The 18,419-nt window shown below is 43.5% G+C and overlaps 3 protein-coding genes across 7 annotated transcripts in view; 1 reads left to right on the top strand and 2 right to left on the bottom strand.

The window, feature by feature from the left end:
* The window catches only part of LOC140577233 (ribonuclease inhibitor-like), a 75,046-nt gene extending 72,314 nt beyond the window's left edge, over positions 1 to 2,732 (bottom strand). For both annotated transcript variants that reach the window (XM_072697101.1, XM_072697102.1), the window contains exon 1: positions 2,551 to 2,732. The gene's annotated coding sequence lies outside the window, so the exon portion shown is untranslated. The remainder of the gene's footprint in view (positions 1 to 2,550) is intronic.
* The window catches only part of LOC140577232 (uncharacterized), a 222,032-nt gene that overhangs the window by 72,314 nt on the left and 131,299 nt on the right, over positions 1 to 18,419 (bottom strand). The window lies entirely within an intron of this gene.
* The window catches only part of LOC140577237 (butyrophilin-like protein 8), a 161,721-nt gene that overhangs the window by 142,012 nt on the left and 1,290 nt on the right, over positions 1 to 18,419 (top strand). The window contains exons 1-4 of one of the 4 annotated variants that reach the window (XM_072697110.1): positions 10,539 to 10,632; positions 16,064 to 16,432; positions 16,547 to 16,828; positions 17,577 to 17,678. In XM_072697110.1, coding sequence (XP_072553211.1) covers positions 16,168 to 16,432; positions 16,547 to 16,828; positions 17,577 to 17,678 — 649 coding nt within the window. In that variant the 5' untranslated portion in view covers positions 10,539 to 10,632; positions 16,064 to 16,167. Of the gene's footprint in view, positions 1 to 10,538; positions 10,633 to 15,490; positions 15,925 to 16,063; positions 16,433 to 16,546; positions 16,829 to 17,576; positions 17,679 to 18,419 lie in introns of those variants that run through there. The other 3 variants (XM_072697111.1, XM_072697109.1, XM_072697108.1) reach the window with 3 other exon arrangements.

Here is an 18,419-nt window from a genome sequence, read left to right as displayed (position 1 = left end):
CAGGACAGTAATTGTCATTGCTTGCTAAACAGCAGCTCTCCAAGCCCAGTCCACCGCTAAACAGAGATTACTTAAATAAAGAGGGGAATGTGTGTGTGAGGCTGGATGGGTGGGGCAGGCACATTATTATCTCACACACAGTTTCAAACCTCTGAAGACCTGATGCAGCTGTGTAATAAACACTTTTAGGGTGGAACACTGTTTTTATGTATGTGTGTGTGTGTGTTTGTGTGTGTGTGTGTGTGTGTGTGTGTGTGTGTTAGAGTTAAAATCATGATGTAAAAATGTCAGCTGCTTCACTCCATCACTGTTTTAAAGTGCTGCAGTTCAATGTGAGTGGTTCAACCCCTATAAGTAAACCTATGTTACACCTAGAGGCTTTACACCAAGCTCTGGGATCTAGGTCTGAACAGCTCTCTGTGCAGCTGGATCCTGAACTTCTTGACGGGACGACAGCAGGTAGTAAGGATGGGAAGCATCACATATCATCACATATCAGCATATTCTGTATGCTGTATGTATCTACATACGACTGCACAGCCAGACACAGCTCCGATGTCATCATTAAATTTGCTGATGACACAATAATCGTGGGCCTGATCTCCAGTGATGATAAGACTGGTGCCAGGAAAACCAACTTTCTAAACATCAGCAAGACCAAGGAGCTGGTAGTGGACTTTAGGAAACAGGAGAGCGTGCACACCCCTATCTTCATCAATGGGACCACTGTGGAGAGGGTCAGTAACTTCAAGTTCCTTAGTGTTCACATTACTAAGGAACTTACATGGACAGAACACACCACACAGTGGACATGAGGTGCTTTTTTGCCAGACCCACCGAGTGAACTCCAGACGTTTGTGAGAAAAGGCTTTTCCGTGACTGCCTCCAAACAGCTTGTTGGCATGTAGAAAGCGCCTGATGGTTGTTATGGAGATTTTGTGACCCAAGATGCTGCTCTTTGATGCAATTCTCTAATAGTAAGCTTTGGAGAACTTTTTACTCCTCTTACCGTCCTCCTCACTGTGCCTGGTGCATTCTCATCCAGGCTGGTTTGCCACTGTTCCAGTTGTTTAAACCCCAGGATATTTCCTCTGACTGTAGATATGGGCAGGTGGAGGCGAGTGGCTGTTTTCTTGTAGCCGTTGCCTGACTTATGGAGGCCGACGCACAACTGTCTTACTTGAATGATGTGTTCTCTTGTCTTTCCCATGTTGGAGGATAGATAAGAGAAATAGGCCTCTGTGTCACGCAATATTTATACCCCAGGGAAACAGGAAGTGATGAATTACTAATTAATGGTTCCTAGATACTTTGATCAACTTAATAAACTACAGTAAAAAAAAGATTCTAGGAATTGTTAGGGGTGCCAATAATTGTGGAACAGGTGATGTTATGAAAAATACTTATTTTCAGGTTTTATTTTTGTCAGGTTACAAAGGTTACATTTGTCTACAAATATCAGTGTGAAATTATGCTTCTGCAATAAAACTGTAATTAATTTAAGGCTTTTAACACATCTTAACCAGGGGTGCCAATACTTGTGGAGGAAACTGTACATAATATATATATATATATATATATATATATATATATATATATATATATATATATATATATATATAATATATACTTTTTTTTTTACTGTATTTACTGCCTAGGTACTTTTTATGCGTTGTCTACTGTCTATTTTGTTCTACTATATTACTTTTTACTTGTTTTTACTGCATCTGAGAAGGAGTAACAGTAACAGTGTTTTATTGTACTGTACTTTATTGTACTGTTACCAACTGAAACTTAACACTGAAGTAAGACTGCAAACTTCAAAACATGGATGATTCTACTGAATATAAACAGATGTAACATTATGGACATTGTTATATAATTATGAACAACACAGCTATTATTTTACTTCCCCAAAAATCATCAGTCCTCCTCTGGAGACCTGGGAGGCTCTGGGTTCCCTGTTTAAAACTAGGTAAAATAGCTGAAACATTTAGAGAATGATACCAGTTACATTTCTGTAGGACTGCAGCCCACTTTAGGAGCTGTGTAGAAGCTCAGCAGGGCCACAGAGCCTTTACTCCCTTTACTCCCTTTACTCCCCAGCAGCCAGCACTGAGCTGCAGAACACCCGCCCGAAAACGGGTGGAGAAAAAACACCCTGCGCGACCGCACCCAGCCAGCCCACTTCCCTATATTACTATACCTGCCCGTTATCAGGAGAAAAGCCTCCACTTCTTCACTCTACTCACCTCTGAAGACACACAGTCTGAGGTTATGGAGATCAATAACTAATAGATAAACTGATCGATAATCAGCCGGTAATGGTGGAGTTTCCGTTATTAGATCTCCTCCAGCTCAGCAGCTCATCAGCCTGAAGAGAAAACCCCCTAACTCCACTTTAACTGACCTTTAACTGACCTTTAACTGACCTCCAGCAGCCCTGATGACCCTCCTCTCTACAGCAGGCCTTTATAAGCTCAGCATTACTGTTATTACTACTTTATAAACAGTTATAACACTACTGTCATGTTTCTACCGGTTACTCACCGAGCGCTGTAAAGTGAGGGTGCTTCAGCAGAAGAGCAGAAGATCAGTTCCTCCAGTCAGAGAGAGAACCTCCCTCAGAGCTGCAGCAGCTCAGGAGATTTAGGAGAGGTTTAATCCGAATAAAGAATAAAGGCCGCTGCGTGTCTCTCCGTCACAAGATGGAGGAACTGCTCGAGCTTCACTTTCACTTTCACTAGCACAGCCCGGAGCCGAGGGGGCGGGGCTTAGACTGCGCTTAACCAATCACAGCACTGTTCTACACGGAGTGGGCGAGACTTATGCTGCGCTTAACCAATCACAACACTGTTCTACACGGAGTGGGCGAGACTTATGCTGCGCTTAACCAATCACAACACGGTTCTACACGGAGTGGGCGGGGCGTAGGCTGCGCTTAACCAATCACCACACTGTAATAAAAAACGAACTACGATTTTATTTTAAAAAGAATATATCTTCAGAAGAGATTTTATAATTGATGTATGTTTGGTGTTTTCTATGTTTTTGATTTGTTAGAATCTTATTTTATTTTTATTTTTTATTACCTGCTTTCATCTTGTGGATCTTTGGTATATTTGGTATATAAACTCCAGCTGTTTTCTGTCTTCACGTTGTTTGAATGTTTATATCCTTAATTATTATAGCTCCAATAAAAACTCCACAATTATCATTCCTTGAGAGTCATTGAGAATTTGAGGTCTGCCTGCGCGTGCAGTGAACACACATACTCTCACTTTTATTTATTTATTTATTTATTTATTTATTTATTTATAAGTTTGCTTTACTGATACAACAAACTTACAATTGCATTTTCAAAGCATTATAAGCACTCTCTTATAATACACTCTCTATAAAATAATATGTGTTAAACCCCCTACAGGAACAAGCAGACGTTCAGTGCAGTTGTTTGAGTTCACAGATGACCTCACCTTTGCACCCTTGTGGGTCTAAAAACGGATGCAGAGAGCATGTACAGGAAGGAAGAGGCCTGCCTCAGGACGTTTGCCACAAATCATCTCAACCTCAACACCACCAAAACTACAATAATCATAGGACTGCTGTCTCGTATCAGAGCAGGTCTAAAAACAGAAGGTCTACACGTACAGAATAAGGTCAAATATCTTCATTTTCAATGTCAGATAATTTAACCAGAATGTATTTATTTATGATCTAAATATGCTACTTTTCTCTTGATTAATGTTATATTTGTCACATGTTTTGTCTACATGGCAGTCATATCTTATCATTTCAAATTGTATTAATTCTTTTATGTATATTTTATGGCAGTGACAGAACTATTATTGTTTTTTTAATGCATTTTACTTTACTTTAATGAATGACGTCATGTATTGAATTTTTTTTTAAATCCTTGATTTTAGAATAAAGAATGAATGATCAGGTGTCCCAATACTTTTGTCCATCTAGTTTATTGAATTTTTCTTTTTGAGTAAAGTAATTGAACAGTGATGTGTTTAAACGTATCTCAACAGAAGGTCTCCAAGAACCCGTCCTCTCTCCTGCTCAGTGGACACGGGTGCAGTTCACGCTTCTGCCAGAAGAGGAGCTAGATCAGGTTAACCTGAGAAAGTATGACCTGTTGGAGGAAGGCTTTTAGGAGCTGTAGAAGGATCATGCAGAGAAGCTGGGAGAGCACTTCAGTAGAAATGATAGTTTAGGAGGTTTGGGCCGCTAATTAAAATGTTGTAAGCACAGAGGCAGAACTGTGCTTTTTGGGGATTAGTAGTTTATAAGTGTATTAATTTATAATATTTAAATGACACGTCAGTACTTAGCTATGTTTGTTTTAGAAGTATCATTTTTGAGGAGTAGTGTGAACAGGAGAGATGTAATCTTCACATAATGACTAATGTCACCTTTATGACTTTATAAAGGATTTAATCTGCTATTAAAAACAGTACATTAAACACATCACACCAGACAGGACACACCGCAGTAAATCACAGATTTACAGGCTGTTTGTAAACATATATAAAATATATTATATTTGTATCTCATCTTTTTTGTTGCTCTTATTTACTGCAATAAATTCATTAAATACATTTGTCTGTGCTCTTCCCTTCACAACGTCCCTGTATGTTATTGTTATTATTATTATTATTATTATTATTATTATGATGATGAATATAAAAAAAACTGTTTTCTGCAACAGTCGCTACTCGCTGTTTTGACCACCAGGTGGCACTAACGTTCTGCTGTTAACTCTATAAATATATTATTATATTTTATTATTGAGTCACATTTTGACTTTTGTTTGTCAGTGCATTCATTTTACTAATATATTTTCTCACAGTCAAGCACAGGAGAAAAGAATGACATCAACAAACAAACAAACAAACAAACAAATAAATTGATAAACACAGAGAGGAACAAACACAGCAGATTAAGGTGAACAGCAGTCGATCATCACACCAACATCAATCAACCGTCAGCACTTTCTGATCAAAGAACATGCTGTGTGATTCTCTCTCTCTCTCTCTCTCTCTCTCTCTCACACACACACACACACACACACACACACACACACACACACACACACACAGGGAGAAGCACAGAGACAGATTAAGGGGCAGAGAGGTGTAGGTCAGCAGGGGTCAAGTAGGGACCCTCAATCAGTCAAATGCCTCACTCCAAATGAGAGCTGGGCAGCGTGTCACTGTTATCAGTTTATTAACAATAATAAACATTTTTGGCACTAAAATAAACTCAAAATCCCTCCAATAAGAAATAATGAGTGAATGGGAGTGTCCATAGCATAAACTCCGCCCCTCTGTTCACACTTTACTCTGATAGGCTGCCTCCAGGTGTTCAGTTCATTCACGTTTAGAGTTTTCCACTGAAAAATAATGAACCCTCTCAACATACTGGCATCACACACACACAATACTGATGATCAGTTTTAGTGATACTGATCAATAACTACTATTATAGCCATAATAACACTCTATTGTTACCATGGTGATACAATTACCATGACTCGCACTTTACAGCAGCTCCGTCTCTTGAGGCGCTATTTTCTCACCTATATTAGGTTTATTTACTTTTCTTACTTTCTTCTTATGCGTGTCCTCTGCTAACACCTAACACTACACCCTAGTGTTAGTTTGAGTTTGTTCAGGTGCGTAGTTTTTCATTATTAGAACTTTCGGACTCGGAATGGAGAACAGTAGAGACGGAGCGGTCAGCGGTACACACACGCACCGCGCTGCGCCCAGGTTCCCATTCCCGAGGAGACACGGGGACCGTACAGGGGAGCAGAGCTGGAGTCAAAACAAAGGCAAAGAGGAGACGTTTCAAGCCCTCCATCCCCTCCGTCATCATGGGGAACGCGAGGTCTATCGCCAACAAGATAGCCGAGCTGAGCGCGCTGACCAGGACCCAGCGGGAGCATCGCGAGTGCAGTGCGCTGTGCTTCTCGGAGTCATGGCTAAACAGTGAGGCTTTCAGACAGTGAGGGCGGACAGAAACTCCGAGCTAAGCGGTAAGAAGAAGGGCGGAGGGGTTGTACTGTTTGTGAACAACAGATGGTGTAACCCGGGACATATTACCGTGAAGGAACAGCACTGTTGCCCGAACGTTGAACTGTTAGCCGTCGGCTTCCGCCCATACTATCTGCCGAGGGAACTGACGGTCGCCATTTTTGTTTTGGTCTACATCGTACCGGCAGCCAACGCGGAAGCGGCGTGTGACGTCATACACTCGGCCATCGCGAGACTCCAGACTCAGCACCCGAACGCCCTCATTGTCATCTCTGGGGATTTTAATCATGTGTCTCTCTCAACCACGCTGCCCAAGTTCCACCAGTATGTTGACTGTGCTACCAGGGAGAACCGAGTACTGGATCTTCTGTATGCAAATGTTAAGGATGCATACAGGTCCTCTGCCCTACCTCCACTGGGGAGATCAGATCACAACCTGGTTCTGCTGACACCCACATACCGCCCAGTGGTTCTAAGACAGCCTGTGACTAGGAAGGTGATCAGGAAGTGGTCACCAGAGGCTGAGGAGGCTCTGCAGGTCTGTTTTGAGACCACAGACTGGGAGGTGTTGTGTGAATCAGCTGGTGAGGACATTGACAACAGGACAGGTTGCATCACAGACTACATCAATTTCTGCACTGACACTATTGTTCCAGTCAGGAGGGTGCGTTGTTTTCCTAACAACAAGCCTTGGATCACCAAGGACTTGAAGGAACTTCTAAACAAGAAGAGACACGCATTCCAATCAAAAGACAAGGAACAACTGAGGAGTGTGCAGAAGGAGCTGAAGGTGAGACTGAGAGAGAGCAAGGAAGCCTACAGGAGAAAACTGGAGGGTAGGCTCCAGCAAAACAATTCGAAGGAGGTGTGGACTGGGATGAGGCAGATCACTGGCTTCAAAGGGAAGCAGCAGACTGTTGGGGGCAGTTTGGACAAAGCCTACAAGCTGAATGTGTTCTTTAACTGATTCAGCATGACACCCTCCCCCTCCACCAGCAGCGGCGGCGTCTCCCCCACCCACTCACCATCACCACCGCCTCTCCTTGCTCACTCACGTCTACCCCCCCCTCACCCCACAAACACAAACACTGTCTGAGGAATCACAGCAATCACCCACCCACTTAGAAGTGACAACTGGCCAGGTGAAGAGACAGTTGGAGAAGCTGAAACTGGGAAAAGCTTCAGGACCTGATGGGATCAGCACAAGGGTACTGAAGGTCTGTGCTACCCAGTTATGTGGGATCCTACAGCACCTCTTCAACCTGAGCCTCAAACAGGAGAAGGTGCCAGTGCTGTGGAAAACATCATGCCTGGTTCCTGTTCCAAAGAAGTCTACCACCTCCTCCTTGAACGACTATAGACCTGTGGCCCTCACATCACACGTCATGAAGGTCCTGGAAAGGATTATGTTGACACACCTCAGTCCTCAGGTCAGCCCTTTCCTGGACCCCCTCCAGTTCGCTTACCAGCAACAGGTCGGAGTGGATGATGCTATCATCTATCTACTGCAGAAGGTGCACGCCCATCTGGACCACAACAACTCCTCAGTGAGAATCACTTTCTTTGATTTCTCAAGTGCATTCAACACCATCCAACCTCTGATGTTGGGGGGAAAGATGGACAGAATGCAGGTGGACAGGTCCTCTGTTGCCTGGGTCATGGACTACCTGTCTGACAGACCCCAGTATGTGCAGCTAGGATCCAACCGGTCTGAGTGCTTAGTCAGCAGCACTGGAGCACCACAGGGAACTGTTCTCTCTCCCTTCCTCTTTACCCTGTACACCACTGACTTCCAGTACAGGTCAGAACTCTGCCACCTTCAGAAATTCTCTGATGACTCTGTGGTAGTCGGATGCATCAGGGATGATGAGGATGGAGAATACAGGGACCTGGTTAACAGCTTTGTCGTGTGGAGTGAGAGGAATCACCTGATTCTCAATGTGGCCAAGACCAAGGAAATGGTGGTGGACTTCAGGAGGAAGAGGACCACGACCGGTCCCATTACCATCACGGGTCAGGATGTGGAGCGGGTAGACACCTATAAATACCTGGGTGTCCTCCTGGACAGCAAACTGGACTGGAAGGCCAACACAGAGGCTGTGTACAGGAAGGGGATGAGCAGACTCTACTTTCTGAGGAAGCTCAGGTCCTTTAATGTGTGCAGCAATATGCTGGAGACCTTCTATTCATTCATTCTGTATATTACATTATATTAATGTAATTATTACTGCACTACAATCACTTTTTACGCTTTTATGCCTCTATCATGCTGCTCTCTTGTTTGATTTTGCTGCTGTAAAAACTGACTTTCCCTGTGGGATAAATAAAGTGATCTATCTATCTATCTATCTATCTATCTATTACACTGTAAGATTCCCTTAATCCAGAGCACAGCAGCTAGGCCTTTAACAGGAACCAGAGAAAGCCGAGCCGCCTGCTGAACACCTCACACCTGTACTGGCCTCCCTTCACTGGTTACCAGTTTAACTTTACATTGATTTAAAGATTTTATTACTGGTGGTTTAAAGCTCTAAAGGGTGTCAGTCTGACCCGTTTCTGACCTCTTGAGCTCTGGGGTGTTTTAGGATCTTCTAATCAGCTGCTTTAGGACTAGTCCTCCCCCCCCCTGCATACGGATCATCTACAGCTGATGCTTCACGTCACTCAGTCTGATCTGATTCTTGTCTTTCAGAAAAGACCTCAAATCCCACCAAAACCAACCAGCCAATCAGTGCTGGTTGTCAATCAGTTCTTTTTTTCTAAAAAGTATTAAGGCTAAATAAATAAATAAATAAATAAATAAATTTAAAGAAGACCCAGAAAGAATGTGTCACTAATAACATACAGAGAGAACACTTCCACAGATTTCAGACAGCCAGTTAACTACAGTAATCAGAACAAACACACACACACACACACACACGTACTGTGCCTACACTGAAATGTACTCTTCTTATAATCTGAACATCAGTTATATTTGATTAATATTGTAGAAATAAGATTATGAGATTTCTGGGCTGCAGCTGCTTCGTGAGGACAGGAACCACAGCCGAGCGCGTTCAGCCAATCACATGCTGTAACTAAGTGTGAGAGGGAGGGGAGTTGAGGGGACGTTAACGGGCCATGTTAAGCTGGCTTTGGTCACTCAGGGTAAAAAGGCCGGAAGCTGGATCCTGGTTGGATTTGCTTCAGCAGGATTCTGCTAATTACAGCAGCCATTACTATTAAAGAGCTAATGACCTTCTACTACTGATCCCTTACAGTAAAAACAATGCCTGATACACACACCTATACACACACACACACACAAATGTGGACAAAAGTATTGGGACACCTACTCATTCATTCTTTTTTCTGAAATCAAGCAGATTAAAAAGAGCTGATCCTGCTTCTGTTGGAGTAACTGCCTCTACTGTTCAGAGAAGAAGACTTTCTACTAGACTCCGGAGGAGCATTGCTGTGAGGATTTGATTGCATTCAGCAACAAGAGCGTTAGTGAGATCAGGATGTTGGATGATCATCACTCCACCTCATCATCCCCAACTCATCCCAAAAGTACTGCATGGAGCTCCACTATCATTCCAGAGAACACAGTTCCAGAGAGTCCTATTCTATTGGCAGTACTTCTGCAGGGACTAGACAAGCTGTGTGTGTGCATTTGCACATGTGTGTCAGCAGTGGGTGCAACTTAAAGTAGCTGAATGCATTCATTAGAAGGGCTGTCCACAAACATTTGGACACATAGTGCCCTGCAGTAGTGAAGTAGTGCCCTGCTCCAGTGCCCTAAAGTAGGTGGATCTGGAGCAGGTCCACAGGGGCAGGGCAGGAGTGTGGGTCAGGTTCAGCTGCTTGAGTGACAGATGACTGTTGAACACAGCCTTCTGCTCATCAACAGACCCAACGAGCCAATCAAGGCTAAGCTGAATACAACCTAACACTGACACCCTTCACCACACACACACACACACACACACCCTGCAGCTCATTATTGCACTGTGACTGCTCACCTTCCAGCTATACATTATTGATTATTGATCCCCTACAGCATCAAAACCCCAGTGTCCTTCTGATGGTATTAGCTTTTAACAGGTTCACACAGTGAAGATGTATGGATGCAGCACTGACTTAAACTGGTTAAACTGGTCAAATGAAACACAATAAGGTGCTGAACTGGACATACATCGTTCCCCTTCACATTTATATTAACAGCAAGCCACACCTCAGATCTGCACAAGGTAAAGTCTAAAAGCTTCTGTGCCCAAAAAACATCTTTTTGTTTAAAAGTCAATTGGAGAGAATTTTACCCCAGTATCCACATCTGTAATGATGCAAGATGCCCAAAACAGCCAGAAACAGAGTCCCAGTGGTCCCAGTTCTAGACTGCTACAGCTACTGCATGCAGGACGTCAACAAAAACACCACAAGACAAGTGCACAGACTGAGCACACTCACACCCGGAGAGATTAACAAAAGAAAGCAGGAAGACGAACAGCCACAGTCACCAGCTGAGAGGAGACGCCCCCTACAGACCAGTTTCCACACTGAAGTCCAAGCTCTTAACTGGGAAAGCTGGCCGATGGTCCTGCAGGTCAGTGCAGAACCCCTCTCTAAACACAAAACACACACACACACACACACACACACACACACACACACACACACACACAGACCGACCACCTGAGCTGCTCTACACACAAACACTTCAGAGTGTGACATTATGTTCACTGTCCCTATCATCTTCATCTTTATCATCATCTTCAACCTCTTCATCCTCTTCCTCCTGGCCCGATCTCCGTGGCAACAGATCAACAGAGACAGTATTGAAAGAGTAGCACAGATGCACAGCGAATGCAAACCGGGTCGCTAGGCAACAGAAGGGATGAGCAGCGCGCAGCAGGAGAGGGCTAGTGGGTCAGAGGCACCAGGATGTCCACGTAGTTGATGGGGAAGAAACCCGACTTGCCGTGGATCATCCCCTCATACCAGCTACCAATTGGCTGATTGGCGGGAGTAAGAGAGTGAGAGGGTCAAGTCAAGTCAAGTCAAATTTATTTGTATAGCACTTTTTACAACTGTTGTCGTCATAAAGCAGCTTTACATAATTAGTACTTAATAAAGAACAGAGACAGAGAAGAAAGAAGAAATAACATGAAGCGTCAAAGACCCCCGTGAGCAAGCCAACGGAGACAGTGGCAAGGAAAAACTCCCTCAGAGCTGGAGGAAGAAACCTTGGGAGGAACCAAGACTCACAAGGGGGACCCATCCTCCTCTGGCCAGACTGTTTTAAACATTAATGCTAAAAATTACCAAAACAGATACAACAGAAAGTTGATAGTGGTGATATGAATAGTGTCAGACAGGCACGAGTCCATCTAGGTTTCAGCACGGCCACCAAACAGGCAGCAGCGGCTGGCGGGTGAGCCATGGGTGGTGGCGGGTTGGGGGGGGGGGACCCGCTGGCTGGACTGGTAGGTGGTAACTGGTTAGATGCAGGTAGAGGGGACCTCAGCGGGCAATCTTCCTGCAGATCGGGCTGGGTGGCCATTTACTCGGGGAAGGTAAAGAGAGAGAAGTTAGTTCTAAGAGGAATTTTATGGAGTGCAGAGAATGTTGAGAATCAGCATCTGGGTATGTCTGACGACTCCGGCAGGTGTGATTATCACAGCATAATTAAAAGGAGAGAGCCAGAAGGTAACACGGACACGGGCGTACCCTGAGAACACCAGCATCTATCTGCTCCACCGTCAACAAACCTGAGTGATCGCGTGTAAGCAGCGAGACGACAGCTCCAGCATCTCAGAGTACTACAATTCCCTGGGTCCGCGAACCCCTGGACCTGCAGCCCTTATCTAAGAAACATTAATTACCAAAAGCTAAACTAAACATATAAGTTTTCAGCTTAGATTTAAAGATTGAGACTGTGTCTGAGTCCCGAACATTATCTGGAAGGTTATTCCAGAGCTGGGGGGCTTTATAGGAAAAGGGTCTTCCCCCTGCTGAGGTTTTCTGAATTTTGGGAACGCGTAAGAGGCCAGCACCCTGAGATCTAAGTAGTCTTGATGGTTCGTAATATACTATAAGATCCTGCAGGTACTCAGGAGCGAGGCCATGTAGGGCTTTATATGTTAATAAAAGAATTTTGTATTCGATACAGAATTTAACTGGGAGCCAATGAAGTGCTGATAGAACTGGACTGATATGGTCAAATTTTCTATTTTTAGTAAGGACTCTGGCTGCAGCATTTTGCACCAGCTGAAGTTTATTGAGGTTCCTGCTGGAACAACCTGACAGTAGTGCATTACAGTAATCTAGCCTTGAGGTAATAAAAGCATGTACTAGCTTTTCTGCGTCTTGTAGTGATAAGGAGTTTCTTAGTTTGGAGATGTTCCTAAGCTGCATAAAGGCTGTTCTACTAATATTAGCTATATGTTGCTCAAATTATAAATCTGAGTCGAATGTGACGCCAAGATTTTTAGCTGCTAAACCAGGAATTATGGGAGAATCTGCCAAGTCTAACATTAAGTCTGATGTTTGAAGTCTGAAGTTTATTTCTAGAGTCTTTTGGACCTAAAAGGAGAACTTCGGTTTTGTCACTGTTGAGGAGAAGGAAGTTATGTGACATCCAGAGTTTTATATCCTTTACACAGTCCTCCATTTTCTGTAATCTAAATTTATCATCAGGTTTGGCTGATATATAGAGCTGTGTGTCATCTGCATAGAAATGGAAATTAACACCTACCTATTAACATCTGCTTATAACTGAGCCCAGTGGTAACATGTATAGTATAAATAATAGTGGTCCTAAAATTGAGCCTTGCGGAACTCCATATCTTACTTCTGCGTAGTTTGAAGATAAATCATTTATCTTTACAAATTGGAAGCGTCCCGTTAGATATGATTGGAACCATGATAGGGCTGTCCCTGTGATTCCAACCATTTTCTCTAATCTTTCTAGTAATATACTATGATCTATTGTATCAAAGGCTGCACTAAGGTCTAGTAGGACTAATAAAGATACGTAGCCTTGATCAGAGGCAAGAAGGAGATCATTCGTAATCTTCACTAGGGCTGTCTCTGTGCTGTGATTGAGTCTAAATCCAGACTGGAATTTCTCATACATGTAATTTTTACTCAGGTATAAGCAGAGTTGTTGGGCCACAGCTTTTTCTAATATCTTAGATACGAATGTTAAGTTTGAGATGGGTCTATAATTAGATAATACGCTAGGATCAAGATTTGGTTTCTTGATTAAAGGTTTTATAACTGCTATTTTAAGGGTTTGGGGTACATGCCCAAGGCTAAGGGATGTATTTACAATTGTTAAAAGAGGTCCGATTATAATTGGGAGAATTTCTTTTAGCAATTTAGAGGGAATCGGGTCGAGTGTACATGTTGTACAATTAGCTGAGGATATAATTTTTTCTAGTTCTGGCTGTGGAAGTGGGTAGAAGGCTTCCAGCCTTTGTTCTACAACTAAGTTTTGTTCTAAAGCAACTACATCAGGTGACGGCCATGTTTGATTTAATAAGCAGGGTTGGATTTGTTGTCTAATATTTTCTATTTTATTATTAAAATAGTCCATAAAAACATGACTAGTTAAAGATGTTGGGATCTGGGGTTGAGTATCTGCCTGGCTTTAGTAAGTTTAGAGATCTCATTAAAAAGAACTCTGGGATTGTTTTTGTTTTTCTCGATCAGCGAGGCCAGATACGCTGAGCGAGCTTTTATGAGAGTCTTTCTATATTGACTAAGGCCGTCCTTCCACGCAGAGTGGATCACCTCTAGTTTGGTCATCCGCCGTTTACGCTCTAGTTTCCGCACTGTTTGTTTTAAGGTACGAGTTTGATCACTGTACCACGGTGCGAGCCTTTACTGCCTCCTCATTTTATTTTTGAACGGTGCTACTTTGTCTAAGGTTGATCGGAGGGTATTCTCTAGATCGTTTGTTAATTTGACGAGCTCCGTTTGGTCTGAGCGTAAGCTAAGGTCGATAGGGGTGGGAGATTTTTAGTAAACTGTGCAGCTGTCATTGGTGTTATTGTGCGCTTTAGGCAGTGTTGGGGAGAAGAATTTACATTTTGCCTTAGATGTAGCTCAAAGGAGATTAGATAATGGTCTGATATTACTGAGCTTTGAGGTAGAATATTTAGCTGATCAATGCTAACACCCAGGGTCAGGACTAAATCTAGGGTATGATTACAGTAATGTGTGGGTCCAGTTATGTTTTGTATAATGCCAACAGAATCTAAAATTGATACAAACGCCTTTGTTAATGGATCGTCTGCTTTTTCAAAGTGAATATTAAAATCTCCTACTATTATAACTTTGTTGCTGCACACTGCCAAGTCTGCAGCAAAATCACTAAATTCTTTTAAAAATTCAGAGTAGGGCCCTGGAGGCCTATAAATATTAATCAGTGAGAAAACATTTTTATTTGTGGTCGGATTTGATATATTTATGTAGATAAGCTCAAAAGAAGTGAAGGTGTTACAGTGTTTTTGAATAATCTCTAGTGTATTCTGATAGATTATACATACTCCACCTCCTCTGCCTGATAATCTAGGGCTATGTACATATTTATAACCTGCGGGGGTGGCTTCATTTAGAGCTATATATTGATCAGGTCTAATCCAGGTTTCGGTTAGGCAGAAAACATCTAGTTTCTGATCACATATCATTTTATTTACGATCACTGCTTTTGAGGATAGTGATCTAATGTTAAGTAGACCGAGCTTTAGGTCTGAGGTGCTGCTGTTATCGTTGAAATGAGAGATTTTAACACTGATTAAATGATTAAAACGAGCTGATCTAGATGTTCTACGTTTGGGTTTAATTCGGGGCACAGACACAGTCTCAATACAGTGAAACCTGGGTGACGCCTCAGAGCCTCAGAGCAGCTCGCAGACGGTGGGTTTAGCCTGTCTGTCTGCGGCCTGGTCTCGGCTCTGGACTGTCAGCAGTCCTTTACACTCCTCTGCGACTAACTAGCAGACTATGAGCTATGCCCCTCCCGCGTGGGGTGGACACCATCCCTACCTAAAAAACCAGGCTTGCCCTCAAACTTTGACCAGTTATCTATGAAGCCCACATGATTTTCGGAACACCACTTGGACATCCAGCGGTTCAGCGCTGTGAGTCGGCTGTAGGACTCGGCGCCGCGCCTCATTGGGATGGGACCAGAGCAAATTACGGCATCGGACATCGTCTGGGCCAGTTTAACCACCTCTTTAATATTATCCTTAGTTATTTCTGACTGCCGCAGACGGATATCATTGGCCCCTACATGAATCACTATCCTCGAATATCTCCTGTTTGCTAGCCGCTTAAGGTTGCCGCTAATGTCCGGCGCTCTGGCTCCCGGTAAACAGCTAACGGTCACTGCTGGAGCCCCTAAAGGACTAGTTATCTTCACGTGTCGAACAGTAGAGTCTCCTATGACCAGAGTACTGTGAACAGGCTCCTCAGCGGGTGTTTCGCTGAGCGGGGGGGGGGGAGCGTGGTGTTCCGGTGGGCTAGCTTCGGCCTTTGCGCTAGCATTAGCCTTAGCTTTCCGGCTATGCCGCCGAGACATCACCCATTCGCCCCGCTGTGAGGGCTCTAACGCCGGAGTGGGGGGTGCTAGCTCTCCCTGAGGCAACGGGGGGCAACTCCTGCTCTCTATCCTTCAGTAACCCCATGATGCTCCACCTCTAACTGCTCCACCTTTTCCACCAGAGAGCTACTAACTCACATTTAGTGCAAACACTATCATTATCACTAGCGGTGGGAAAAGGGTCTAGACTAAACATGCCACACTTCTCACACTCAAAAAGTCCAGCAACAGCCATAATAACATACAAACTTACCGCTTTCAGCTGATTCAGGCATCTAGGCAATGTGTGTGAGTAGATTATATGTGGTGTGTGTGTGTGTAGATCATCTGTGGTGTGTGTGTGTGTGTGTGTGTGTGTAGATCATCTGTGGTGTGTGTGTGTGTGTGTGTGTGTGTGTATTAAATGTTGTGTTGTATTTGTTTACAGAAGAGAAGTTTAAGGTGGTGGGTCCAGATGCTCCTGTTGTCAGTGTTTCTGGTTCTGTGGTGGTTCTGCCGTGTTCTGTCCGACAGTGGGATGGTCAGACCAGCATGAACGCTGAGGATATGACTGTTACCTGGTCCAGATTAGACCTGAGAGATTCAGTGGTTCATCAGTATGGAAATCATAAAGATCTAAACACAGATCAGATTTCTCAGTACAGAGGGAGAACCTCTGTGTTTGAAGAGGAGCTACAGAGAGGAAACACCTCACTGAGTCTCTCCAACATTCGCATTTCTGATGAAGGACTTTACAGCTGCACTGTTGACTCTAAATACTGGAACGATAAACGCTCAGTTGATCTCAGAGTTGAAGGTAAAGATCATGTCAGTTCAGATGTGTTGTAAAATAATATTGCTATTTTAATAAATATTTATATGAGAGTAATTCATCTCACACTGTCTCATATCTTAATGAATTCCTCCACAGTTATTGGATCTCAGCCAGTCGTCACTGTGGAGAGCTATGACTCAGAGACGGTCAGTTTACTGTGTAAATCTGAAGGCTGGTATCCTGAACCTGCTCTTCAGTGGATGAACAGTAGAGGAGTTAATCTGACTGCAGAAGAAACAGAAACACAGCGAGTAGCTGATCTCTACACTGTGAAACGTCATATGACTGTAAAGTACAGTGACATCGACACGTTCTTCTGCAGAGTGACACAGAGACACAGTGAGAAGGAGGGAGACATCACAGCTGCTGCCATCTACGGTGAGTTACTCGACTCTGCTGAAGTATGTGTGTGTGTTTATCTATACGGGAGAAATTCACATCAGAGGAAGCTCTGCTTCTGTCTGAACGTCAGACTCTAACAGAGTGACCAGACCAGATCAGCTTGTGTAAGACAGGAGAAGATGACAGGTGGGATGGGGTGGGCTGGCACTGCAGTAATAAACAGGAAGGCAGCCTGATTTTATTGTAAACATGCTGAGTCGAAAAAAACTACGATTAACACTGTTCTACTGATATAGTCATAATATCATAATATAATAATCATTATAATCATTGTGTACTATAACTTAATATAATCATAGCAGTGATGATCAGAGTAATGAGAGTGATGGTAATATTAATAGTGACAGATTAAAAAGTTAAGAGTCTATTTAGGTTTGAACATGGTCATTAGGCAGGTAGCAGTGGCAGGAGGGTGGGCAGCTGGTCTGATGCAGGTAAAGGGGACCCCAGGTGTATCCCCATGTGTAATACAGCCTCAGGCAGTGTGGAAAGGGGCAGAGAGAGTTTTCATGTCATTTCGGGTGTCAAGCTAAATGCCTGTTCTCTGTCATTAACTTACTGTGGTAATTATAGATTTATTACTCAGTCTGCTGTTAGTTAATCAGTCTGCTAACTACACTTTGTCTTGCTGATCTTGAACAATCCTGGAAGTCTCCTTTTTTCTCACGTGTTGAAATGTGTAACTGTAAAGGAAGTTGTTTTGAGTCTTTGTGACTTGTTCTAGATCTGGTGGCCCCTTTTTGGAAATTAATTGCCATCAGTGTTTCAGTTCTGCTGCTGGTCGTGCTGGTCGCACTGAGTGGCTTCATCATCTACAACTGTCCAGGTAGTTACATTACTTTTCTTATATTCCAAGTATTGGGACACCTGTTCATTCACTGTTTCTTCTGAAATCAAGGGGATTAAAAAGAGTTTCTCCTGCTTCTGTTGGAGTAACCGTCTCTACTGTTCAGGTAATTCAGCCACAAAACCATTAGTGAGGTCAGGATGTTAGATGATTGATCACCACCCCACCACCATCCACCCACTCATCCCGGCGCTCCACCATCATTCCAGAGAACACAGTTCTTCCACTGCTCCACAGCTCCTCAATGCTGGGGGGCTTTATACCCCTCTAGCCCACGCCTGGCATTAGACAGCATGGAGCCAATAGGGTCATGATGTTGATCTGCTCCAGAGAGTCCTATTCTATTGGCAGTACTTCTTCTCTACAGGGACTAGACAAGCTGTGTGTGTGCATTTGCACATCTGAGTCAGCAATGGGTGCAGCTTAAAGTAGCTGAATGCGTTCATTAAAAATAGAGAAGGGAAATCAGTCACTGGCGTGTTAGTGAGGCACAACTCTAAAATAGTCTACCAGAGAAGATCAGAGGGAGATTGTGAAGAGAGTGTTAAAAAGTGTGGTTAATGTAGATCAGCCCACAAACAGCACGGCCTGCATGTGAGGCTTTTCACCCAGCCAGCCACACAAAAAGGAACTTGGCTAATACAGAAGCACACACTGCCACCTTCCAGCAGGTCCCTCCAGCGCACTGACATTCAGCCTCTTCAAACAATAAACCAAAGA

The sequence above is a fragment of the Salminus brasiliensis genome, chromosome 14 (genome assembly GCF_030463535.1).
Source record: "Salminus brasiliensis chromosome 14, fSalBra1.hap2, whole genome shotgun sequence".
Taxonomy (NCBI): Eukaryota; Metazoa; Chordata; class Actinopteri; order Characiformes; family Bryconidae; genus Salminus; species Salminus brasiliensis.
Note: the sequence above shows the minus strand (reverse complement) of the source record. Positions and strands in the feature narration are given on the sequence as shown.